Source organism: Sinocyclocheilus rhinocerous, unplaced genomic scaffold, assembly GCF_001515625.1.
Source record: "Sinocyclocheilus rhinocerous isolate Xijiao unplaced genomic scaffold, SAMN03320098_v1.1 scaffold574, whole genome shotgun sequence".
Classification (NCBI taxonomy): Eukaryota; Metazoa; Chordata; class Actinopteri; order Cypriniformes; family Cyprinidae; genus Sinocyclocheilus; species Sinocyclocheilus rhinocerous.
Window position 1 is genome coordinate 1,496,719 of NW_015659919.1, and position 12,385 is coordinate 1,509,103.

The 12,385-nt window shown below is 36.1% G+C and overlaps 1 protein-coding gene across 2 annotated transcripts; it reads left to right on the forward strand.

Moving 5' to 3' along the window:
• The first annotated feature begins 371 nt into the window (after positions 1 to 371).
• Positions 372 to 7,009, forward strand: LOC107724322 (protein FAM92A1-like). 2 transcript variants are annotated; one of them, XM_016533196.1, is made up of 9 exons: positions 372 to 555; positions 1,133 to 1,367; positions 1,447 to 1,515; positions 1,730 to 1,831; positions 2,365 to 2,370; positions 2,612 to 2,716; positions 3,446 to 3,559; positions 4,338 to 4,457; positions 6,508 to 7,009. In XM_016533196.1, exons 1-9 carry the CDS (start codon positions 527 to 529, stop codon positions 6,607 to 6,609), a joined length of 882 nt encoding a protein of 293 aa, XP_016388682.1. In that variant the 5' UTR covers positions 372 to 526; the 3' UTR covers positions 6,610 to 7,009. The 2 variants fall into 2 exon arrangements, with proteins under 2 accessions (XP_016388682.1, XP_016388683.1); XM_016533197.1 differs by lacking the exon at positions 4,338 to 4,457.
• Positions 7,010 to 12,385: the final 5,376 nt, after the last annotated feature.

Here is a 12,385-nt window from a genome sequence, read left to right on the forward strand (position 1 = left end):
AATGCGACTTATACGCGACTTATGCGCATAGCGTATTTTAACCATGCAGCAAACCGTTTTAAATATTTTGATAAATTACTGAAAAAATAAATAATTAAATGACTTTTTAAACCGTTTAACTGATTGTATTAATCGGTCAAAATTCTTACCGTCGGTTAACCGGTTAAAATGAACATCCCTAGTTAAAATTGCTTATTTCTCTGGATTTAAACATTCTTCGAAACATTGGGATAATGTAAGTACCCAAGTCAGCATAATATAACACTGTTCTAGTGTTTTTTTTTTGGATATATATTTTTTTTTAATCTTACATATTGTGCCTTTAATTTTGTTTTGTTTTTCCTTTATTTACGTGTAAGTAGTTGGCGCATCTTTAGCTCCATGGTAACGGGACAGCATTCTTCCAGATTTCCTGTTGCAGCTTTAGCACAGAGAATAGAGGCAAAACAGTTTTTAGCTATAGCTTGATATTTTATTTTTAACTAATACATATATAACGTTATATATATATTGGTTTCTAGTTATCATGAGCCGCACTCCTGATGCAAGAGCGAGGTAAAAATTGTCCAGATTTGTTTTGACGGTTGGGAAGCTAACGTTAGCTAGCCAGCTAACGTTAAGCTAAATGATACAAGCAGTAGCATTTGTTCATCAGCTAGCGCGTGTTTTATAATATCATTGACTGCAAATGCATAAGCAGAACTTCTACCGATATATTAAAACAGCAACTGCATAATTATCTGTGTAACGTTAACCGAAATGTAAAATTGCTAACAGTATAGCATGTATGCACTTTTCCAAGATACAAGAGGATAAAAGATGCTACATGTGAAGCGTCCTCAGTGGATTATTAAGACATAATTTCTCATGCCAGATAAACGTTGGTCGAATTTTTAGACAAAAACTACCTGCGACAGAAAACAGCATTTTTAAAATAACACTTACCTGAAGGAATATACATCATGATATTCTTGTAATAACTGACTGTTCCTCTCTTGCACAATAAATCTGACATATAACCCTTTTAACATGCTGATAGAAGGCAAAACCTGTAGTCTAATTTATATTAACAAAATTACCTCAGTCAGATAATCTTAATTTATTTTTTTTATTTTTTTTTTGCACATTACAGAGACACCCAGACCAAGCAGATCCAAGAGAACATCACCAATGTTGAGAAGCACTTTGGAGATCTCTGCCAACTGTTTGCGGCTTACGTCCGTAAAACTGCACGACTGCGGGACAAAGCCGACCGTCTGGTTAAAGAAGTTGGCCTTTATGCTGACACAGAGACACCGAACCTGAAACTTGGATTGAAGAATTTTGCAGATCAGCTGGCCAAGATTCAGGACTATCGACAAGCAAAAGTGTGTTTAAAACCATGAAAACATACTACAGAATATTTGTGTTTCCTACTAATATACAAACACATACTGTTGTTCACAGGTGGAGAGGCTGGAAGTGAAAGTTATAGAGCCTTTGAAAGCATATGGGAATGTTGTCAAAACGAAAAGGGTAAGGGTTTTCTCTATAAGCCCCTCAGATAAAAGGATTTATACTTTATAGTTCAAATATACAAATGGCCTTTTCCTAGTGATCTCATGAGGGCAGCATTGCATCACATTCCGAGTAAGCATGATGTACAGTGACTGTTGTCATAGGTCAAAACCTAAGAACTAGAGTGCTCTTTTCTACCAACCTTTTGTGATTTTATCAAATTTATGTACAGGAGGACCTGAAGCAGACGCAGATTGCACGGAACAGAGAGACCAAGCAGATGCAGCAGCTTGAAAGTATGAGGCAGAGAAACCCCTCAGACAGACAGATTATTGTATCCTACAGTCCAATGTTATTATTTCTTCTTTCGCCGAAAATACATAGCTGTGAAGCAGAAGAGTAGGTCTGACGGATTTTACATTCAAGATGCCTCAGTTCTCAAATTACCCTGTAGATTAGGGCTGTCAATCAATTCAAACAAATTAATAGATTAAATGCATGATATGCTGTTTAATTTGTCAAAATGAATTCCATACTTATCAATATTTGCTGAGAAATCCCCCAAATAGAGAGAATTTAAGACATTATTGCGTCAGATGAGTACATTAATGAATAGCTATATAAAAACGTGACATTAAAAGTTAGTTACGTCTGCAAGTTAAAATGTTTTTAAACATATTTACAACATTTTTAACTAGTATAACTCAAAACGTCTGAATATTTGCATACGGTTCTGAATGAAATGTGTTTAGTTTTTAATACACTTAACAAGCATCGACAGCCCTACTAGACATTTTAATGTCAAATAAACTGAAACATACTTGTTGTAAACCACAATCACAGATTTACCTTAACAGCCTTTCTCAGTCACAGGTGGGACGTGTGTGCAACGAACTGTAATATTATCTTGAAACTACTTTGAATTAATTTAGTTATAACCAAGTAGGTCCAACTCAGTCTGGCACTAATATGTCAGTTATACTCAACCTGATGTGAGTCTTCTTATTTTTCTCAGTTCAAAACGTCTTGGTGAGCTGATAGACTCAAATCGTGTATGTCTGCTTCTTGAGACCATTTTGTGCTTTACATTTCTTTGTCTGTTGTGTCACGAAAGGCTGAGAGTGAACTCCAGAGAGCCACAATGGATGCCACACGCATGACTCGCCAGCTGGAGGAGACAATAGATGACTTTGAAAAGCAGAAGATTCGTGATATCAAGGTCCTTCAGACTGCACGTTGACTTATTTAATAAGTAATATCAATTTATTGTATGAATGAATAAAACAGCCTTTAACATTATACAAAAATAATATAAAGTATATTTATATATTATTATACAAATAGAATCTAACATAATACGAAATTCAAACAGAGTCCCTGAAAACTTTACTGTTTAAAACTAAACCCACGTTTAAATCAAAAGCTTTTTTATTATTATTAATAGTTTTATTCAACAAGGACGCATTAAATTGATTGAAACATCATACAAGATGATACACAAGATTTCTATTTCAAATAAATGCTATAGTTTTGAACTTTTTATTCATCAAAGAATTCAGAAAAAAAATTTATTACCTCTTCCATGAAGAAATTAAGCAGCACAGCTGTTTTCAATATGGATAATTATAATTGAGATGTCTCTTCAGCAACAAATTAGCATATTAGAATGATTTCTGAAGGATCATGTGACGCTGAAGAATGGACTAATGATGCTGAAAATTCAGCTTTGCCTAAGTTACATTTTAAAAAATATTAAAATAGGAAACAGTTATTTTAAATTGTAATATTTCACAATATTACTGTTTGTATTGTATTTTTGATCAAATAAATGCAGCCTTGATGAGAATAAAAGAGAATAAGACAATTACACTCTTCCATACATCAAACCTTCCAAAGCTACTTCACAGAAATGGCTATTTGGACTGATGTTCTCATGTGTTTGATGCAGAAAATTCTCGGTGAATTTGTAACAGTGGAGATGGCATTCCATGCCAAGGTTTTGGAAATATACACAACTGCCTACCAGCACATTCAGAATGTCGATGAGGAAGGAGACCTTGAGGTGAGCACTCTGCACCAGCACCGCTGCTCTGGCAGTCCTGCTGGTTCGAGCTTGTCTGTCTTAATGTCTAATCAAATTATATTCTTTCTCCTCCTGAGATCCCCCTGCTGTCATAATGATGAAAGCTCTGGTTGCTGGGGTATAAGGCCTCCTCCAATCTTGATGCTAAAAGAACCATAGAGCCATCTTGCAAAGCATGTTCAGTCAGCTGTGGAATGTTCGCACTGGCTAATGCATTTATTTATAAATTCATAGTTTGGCATGCCAAAACATTTTTTTTTTTCTTAACTTTGTTCATATTTCCTTGACTTGCCGGGGAAGAAAATCACATGAATATTATTTCATCAGGGATTTTCTGGGAAACGTTTCCTCGTTCTTCTCTGAACTTTGCCTGTAATTGGATGTGTAAACTGGTAATAGTCATATATTGACACATGATGACAGGTTTATGAAGACACAGCTAGAGCATATAGAGATAGGTCATAAATATTCTTCCTGTAATATTTAACTGGAGTTAATATAGTTGAGGTGACAATGTTTGTTGGCACACCCTCACAAGGACAGAGTGAGTAAATGTTTTTCCCCAATCTAAATGGCATGGTTCTCTGTTGCTACAACACAGTATGTTGTACTAGTTTGTGTTGACTCATTTCTCTTTTTAATGTATCTTGGCTGTACTCGTTATTGTTTTATTATGTGGTGGGTGATAAGATGACATTAGGTTCCTGGTGGTCCATATGTAGAGTAGTCTACAGACCCCTTTTTTTTGTCTTGACAGGTGTTCAGGAACTCACTGCACCCCCCTGATTACCAGTCTCGATTAGAAATAGTTCGTGCCAATTCTAAACTTTCCCTAAATCGAACTGGTACATCAATGAGTAAATCAGGAACAATGCAGGTTAGTGCCTCCCCATATCTTATGTTAGATAAAATGACTTTCTATTGTTAGATGGATAATTAATGTTAGAACTAGAGCCCGACCGATATATCGTTCTGCCGATATTATCGGCCGATATGAGCATGTCGCCGATATATCGGTATCGGCGAATATGCCGCCGATATGAAATTTTTTTTTTTTACAGAACATATAATTCAGATTAAATGCTTCTGAATGGTGTAATTACTTAGTTTGTCCAGCAGAGCGTGCTCCATTGTTTGCTACTGGCGACCCATGTCAGTGTAGTGTAGAGATGCGATGATGAGCTCAAACTTCACCGGGGTCCGCTGCTTCAAATTATCCGCCCGCCACCCACCCGCACCTATATTTGATCGTCACATTACAATGATTTTAATTCTTAGTTTTGCATGATGATATGATGAATGGATGGCTCATTTTTAACAGCAGATTCAGTGACGTTAGAGACTAGAGCTGATCTGCGCATCACGGCACGCGTCTGCAGCGCATTAAAGCCTGTGTTACGGCCACCGGAGCTGATCGCGGCTGGACTGGTGTTTATACCGGCCTAGCCGCGCCCCAGAACTCATGCTTATCACATTGCGCGGCGCGCGGCCGGTGTATGTTGTCTACACTGGATGCAGTAAACTGATGCCTCGTTCTATTTATGACGTGCTGACACAAAGTTCAAATGATTTTCAACGGTCGCTTTGTCGCGTCCTGTTTTGGTGCAGACACGGTGTCAGCATAGTTTGTCAGTACTGTCAGTAATGTAGCAAATTGAAAAGTTAGTATCTTTCTGCAGTCCAATAGACGGCAGTGCGGTGGTGGCTTGAGGCTGTTGAATGGTGATTTAACGCTATGTTGTTACCTAGTTGGAGAGACTCAATGCTAAGTAAATAAACAACAATGTCCCCGTCTTTTACTCTCACAATGAACTTATCATATTTGTTTGCTACATTAGTAGGGCCCTATGATTTCCGCAATGCAGAAAACATGGACAGAATCGCGGAATCCAGTCATAGAAACGGAATTTACTGTATAACGCGGAATTTCATGGAATTTGTCTTATTTTTGATGAATTAATAAATCCTCAAGCTCTTTTAAGCTCTTTAAATGTGGATTCTGATTGTCCAATGTTTTTTATCACTCATTTGCTGAAAGAACAACATTCTTACAGTGATTCTTAAAGTGATTCCAATGATTTTGATTCTCTGTCATTATTGTTATAGCTGTGATGTTAACTTCTCTATTCTCCTCACAGAATCAGAACTTTATATCTACAGGTGCATCTCAAAAAATTTGAATATCATGAAAAAAGTTCTCTTTTTTTTTTTTACTTATTTCAAAAAGTGAAACTTTCATATATTCTAGATTCATTACATGTAAAGTAAAACATTTCAAAAGTTTTCTTTGTTTTAATTTTAATGATTAGAGCTTACAGCTCTTGAAAATCAAATATCCAGTATCTCAAAATATTAGAATATTTCCTAAGATCAATCAAAAATAGGATTTGCAAAACAGAAAAGTTTCTTTAAAGTATGTTCATTTATGCACTCAATACTTGGCCGGGGCTCCTTTAGCACAAATTCCAGCATCAGTGATGTGTGGCATGGAAGCGATCAGCCTGTGGCACTGCTGAGGCACTATTGAGCCTTCAGTTTGGATTGTCTGTTTCTCCTCTTTCTCAGCAGTCTTCCCCATTATTGTGGTTTCACAGAACAAGATACCCGGAATGTATACTGTAGGGATGGTCATTTAATGAAACTCAAATGTAAATTTTCTAATAGTTTGAGATACTGGATTTTTTACTTTCATGAGCTGTAAGCTCTAATCAAAATTAAAACAAAAAAAACTTTTGAAATGTTTTACTTTACATGTAATGAATCTAGAATATGTGAAAGTTTCACGTTTTGAAATAAGTTACAAAATAAATGAACTTTTTCACAATATTCTAATTTTTGAGATGCACCTGTGTAGTTATCTTCCTTGATGTGAACGGACCTTTAGTTGTGTTGTATCCCAAAACTGAGAGATTTTTTTTCTGGTGTAGTCAAGAACATCTAGCAGACAGAGGAAAAGGGATGACAAAGAAGATGAGGATGAGGAGGAAGATGAGGATGATTTGGAGGAAGTGACTGATGATGAGCATTAAAATATTTTCTTTGCCATTTCATCAAATAATTTCAGACAGTGACATTCCTGAACTGTATTTAAAAATGTTTGAATGGAAATGAGTGATATTATAAAACTAATTTGCATCACCAGCAATAAATGTGATGTAATGATAGCTCAGTTATGTTAGGTAAAGGTGAGTGCATGATTAGATGTTTGCTCTCTTGTAAATCATATGCTATAAAATTATATATATACTGAAAAACACCTTCAAAGAGAGTGTTACTTTTTTTAATGATTTTAAATCAACGTGTGTGTGTGTGTGTGTGTGTGTGTGTGTGTACAAAGTGCCAAGCAGTTTCTGTGGTCAATATATCTGGTTAGAATGTGCCTTAGAGCATTTTGGTGTACCAATAAAGCTGGCTCTTGCTTTTGCATAATAGCCAATTTTCATGACCTCAAATGTCTGAGTGTGTATTTGTTCTTCTGTTTACAGAGTGTGCATACCAAAACACTCACTGTTTGTTATACACACAAACAATAGTGAACCCCTGGAACTTGACCCACCCTGTGTTCAGCATCATTGTGTCTCATAGCTTTTATGTCAGTCATGAATGAGTCAGAAACAGTAACCAGTACTGCTGGTGTAATTATGACTTGGAGCAAAAGTGTTGAAGACACATAATTAAAATTGAAATGCTATGTACATTGTTGAAATGTATGTTTATGGAATCTCTATATGAACCAAGAACCACGTCCGCTGACAAAAAATGGACAGGCAACTTTTTCTAATCAAATGCATGCATCTCAATTATCTATAAAATATATTCACAGTGTTTAGCATTTGTGAAGATTTCATTAATTAGGGGTTCAAGCACGCAGTGCTGAAACCCTATTGTAATTGTTAGGATTTTTATTTTTTTTATTAGGGGTTCAAGCACGCAGTGCTGAAACCCTATTGTAATTGTTATTATTTTTATTTTTTTTATTATTATTGTTATTAAGGTTAAACAAAGTGTTGTATGAGAACTTGCATTTATAACCACTAGATGGCAGCGGAAGCCCACTAATGGGCTCATTAAATGCACTACAACAGTACTGTTCAAAGGTTTCATGGATTCATGTTTAGATATTATAAAATGACTGTTAAAACATTTAAAATCACATTTACTAATAGCTTACCATATTGTTCATACAGACATATTAGTTTTTACAATTATGCCAGATTATGATTACAGTGAAACCTGAAAATGACATATACACTCTTAAAAAGACAAGACTTGCAATAAGTTTTGTGTCACCTATCATTTATTTCAAATATCTATATCTGCAACAAAATGTGTGTGCATGTATGTCTGTGTATGTGTGTGTGTGTGTCTCTGTGTCTGTGTGTTTAAGTATGCTTATTGAGTATTAATAAACTAGTTTAATCATCTCATTTCAGTGTGTGTGTGTGTGTGTGTGTGTCTGTGAGCATATTCTCCATATTGGATGTGTTTTACTGTCAGCCATACATCCAGGTTGGCCTAGACCCTAAAATATACCACCTTAAATGCCTTCATGTGCTTGAACCCCGGTCATTGCTGCTTGCAGCTATATTTTAAAATTCTAATTGGCTGCACCTTTGGATTGTGAACTGAATGGTCATAGGGCTTTGTCTCCAGGTGGGTGGATACGTGGCATTTCATGACAGATGCACAACGTGGCCATTCATTCAGTGGCATTGAGGATGACAATATCTGAGGAAAGGATTCCCTCCTCACCCGTATGACTCATCCTTTACAGAGGTCGTAATGGGAACCAGTTGTGTGTTTGTGTGCGCTGTAGCGCCTGACTGTACTGAATATTAACACAATGGTTGCCTCGCAGCGGTTTAAAAAAAAAATAGCATAACTACAGCATGAGTCAGAGAGAGAGAGAGGTGATGCAGGCTCTGGGTAAATGTTCCCCAGTATATACACTCTCTCCATCCATCAAGCAGATGCAGAGGTTTGGTTGTCACGAAAACCCTCTTTGACCGCTGCAGTGGCGTGATTTTGACATGGATCATCTCTGAATTACAATACTGCACGACTGAAATATTTCTGATCTCTTTTTTATTTTTGAATGACAAATACGTGATATGACATACACAAGTAACCATATAAATATATTTTTTACTAATTTTATGTTTTTCATCTCAAACTAAAAATAGTAAATAAATAGTTTATTTTAGCAAATATTTTTGGATTTCTTTTTTTCTGTTGTAATGTACAAAGTTCCAATGAAACAGAAGTAGTGACAGATGTTTTCTGTATTGTGACATGCATCGTAGAGGATTGTTGAAATAGGAAAAAATTTAGGGCGAGGACATGGTTCTACTGATTGGTTGTTGATTGGATATTGAGATGGCATTGCACTTAAAGATCAATGCAAGCTTGCGATCAATTGTGGAGGGATGGGGTTTAAGCAGAAAGTCCTGCATATGTCACCAGAGAGAAGTCTTACGTTTCACTGGAAGATTGAGTTGCGATGTTCAAAGATGAATTGTTTGCAATAAGATCAATTTTAAAAATAGATAGGGAGAATTTTCATTTCATGCCGACTTTAATAGCACAACATGAGCTTTTAAGCATGTGTTTCCCTCTGAGAGTGACCCAAGGTCTTGGAAAGAAAATCAGATGTCATGTGGCTTCAATGCAATTTGTTGTCTTTCTTCTGAATTCCTAGAAAGCGAAGGCAAATTATGTTGCATTTTCCCCTTTCAAAATTCTTTAGAATTATGCGTAATGAACTGAGTAAAAGTTGAAACATGTCGAAAGTCGAGACTTATTTATCAAGAATTAACGTGATTCTTTATTGACAGATTTAATTGTCTCTCCATCAAAAGAATTCAAATGAAAGCAAAAAACTGGTTAACCATATACTATGTTCTGAGTAGAAGTACCTGCACTCCAGGTTTGTTCTGTCACTCTGTGCTTGTTTTTGTTAATGGTTTCGACATCCGCCTTCAAAAGCATACTGCTGCCACATATAATATTGCGCAAGTGCTTATTTGAGTCTAGGATGATACAATCTGCCAGAGATGCCTTGGGGTCATAAGCTACAGCAGGCGGAAAAGAAAACAGGCATCTGTCTTTGCTGGCTCTGACCCACTCAGCTGTGCAATGAGAATATGCAAATCCACATGGTTGGATATGTGTGTTTGTAGAAATATCTATGTACATTCCATTATTGGTGTTCAAATATGCAGCAGGTTTAAGTCAGCAGCCACTCTGCAGCAGTGTCCTCTGTTTTCAGTGTCTAACTGAGTCATTGAAGAAGCATGTTGTATGACGCACCAGACCCATACATTCTGCTCTTAGTTTCACAAATAAGGAGTGGCTTCGCCCCCTGAACAGAATTTGGAGACATGAGTCAAAAATGTTGATTAAAAGTGATACTTGAAACTGCCGAGTCTGGGTGAGTACGCGACACACACCTGCTTCAGATAGTCTGGATGGCAAAAAATAAGCGAAATAAAAACCTTTTCTGATCAGTGGCAGATCTGTGAGGAAATTGAATTTTTCCATGTACTCTTAAAAATAAAGGTTCCGAAAGATTTTTTTTTGCAGTGACACCATAGAAGAATCATTTTAGTTTTGCAACAGAACATTTCAGTGAACAGTTCTTGAAATTTTTCGTAGTGTGAGGAACGTTTTAAGAACCATCTAAAGAATCATTTTCCACTATAAAGAACATTTAATAACACGAAAAGTTTCTACACTTAAAAATAAAGGTTCCAAAAGGGGGGTTTTGCAGCGATGCCACAGAAGAAAAATTTTTGGTTTGCAAAAAAAAAAAAAACAGTAAGGAACATTTTAATAATCTAAAGAACCGTTTTCAACTATAACAAAAATTGTATGTTATTGAAAAAGGTTTCTACACTTAAAAATAAAGGTTCCAAAAGGGGGGTTTCACAGCAATGCCATAGAAGAACCATTGTTGGTTCGCAAAAGAACAGTGTGAGGAATATTTTAATAATCTAAAGAACAATTTTCCACAATAAAGAACATTTAATGTTATGGAAAGTTTCTACACTTAAAAATAAAGGTTCGAAAAGGGGGGTTTCACAGCGATGCCATAGAAGAACCACTTTTTGGTTCCCCAAAGTAGCTTTCAGTAAACCGTTCTTAAAAGAATTTTTTTTTTCCTAATGTGAAGACAGTTTTAATAATCTAAAGAACCTTCTTCCACTATAAAGAACCATTTGTCCAATGGAAAGTTTCCATGGATGTTAAAGGTTCTTCATGGAACCAACAATACCAAAAAAGAACCTTATTTTTAAGAGTGTAGGGGTTCAGGAAATTCTCACAAGGTCATAGAGCAGGATGCCAGACCCGCAGGGGCCTGTCAACCCCTGAAGAACCATCGTAGGTCTTGACCTCATTGGCATAAATCCTCCTTGTTTGAATTATATGACATGCGAAAACGTAGACTGGGTGCATGATTGAGCTATAGCCTACGATATGAGAGCAATTCATTACCCACAGTATGGAGCCAGTGGTTTTACTAATGTCTGGGAACAGCACGCTAATTGGGAAAATCCCATAGGATTTATACAACAAAGAGGAATGTGTCCCAACTCTTTATGACCACACATGTTGTCAGCCAAGCACATTTTCTGTTTCCATCATACGTGCCAACTTTGTGCTGGATCCACAGAAACTGTGTATTTCCACAGGTGAGACATTGAAGAAAAATGTCTTATATTGCACTAAAGTGTTTATATTCTCACACGGCTTAATAGCGCTTTCATTAAACTTCCATTAAACTAATGAAACTTATGTCATGAAGACTGCTTGTTTGATAAGCAGTGCCCTATTTCAAGTGAGCAAAAGCCCAGATTTTCTTATCAAGTGACTTACGGCTTCTCAAACTCCTTACATGGGCTGCTGGGCCGTGTGTCATCAGAAATAAACAGAGTAGGCAAAGATGAACAAGCGGTGGCCGTTTCAAAGGAACAGATAAGAGAGACAGTCACTGTGCTTTGTTTTGGAAAAAGGGGAGAGGTTTCCATGGAGCCACTATTTGATCCCATGATAATTAGCTTAGTTCACTGATTGCACAACATCCTCTCCATTGGCTGCGAGGTGGCCTCATCATCAGGAACGTGCCTCTGTTTATGCTTACGGTCTCCTCAATGCCTGACTTGAGTTTAAAACGGATCGTGATCAACACAGGAAACACAACGGAGGGCTACTTGTTGTTATACATCCGCTCTTGTTTTCACACAAATGACGTTTAATGGTTGTTGCTATAGCTGTATGCCAGGGTTGATAGATCTGCATAACAAATCCAACCCACTGGACAATCAAAACTAGCCCACTGACCAATTAAACTATCCCCAAATCTAGCCCAAATACTTAAACTCAAAATATGTAATTTCAGCACCTAAACACATTTTTAAAGTTATGTTTTACACACTTTTTTCAAATCACATACAGTAACACTTTAAGGTCATATTAGTTACTCATTTTAACTAACAATGAGCAATATATTTGTTACAGTGTTTATTCATTTTTGCTAATGTTAGTTAATAAAAATATAACTGTTCATTGTTAGTTAATGTTAACTCTGAGCCATTAAATAATATTAATAGATAAAAAGTTTGATTTTAATAAATGTATTAGTAAATGCTGAAATGAACTAAGATTAATAAATGCTTTTGGTATTTTTCATTGTTAGTTCATGTAGTTAAATAACAAATAGTATCTTATTGTAAAGTGTTACCAAAATCACTGTATTGTAGGGATCATAAACACAGTCTGTTTTCATATATATATATATATATATAT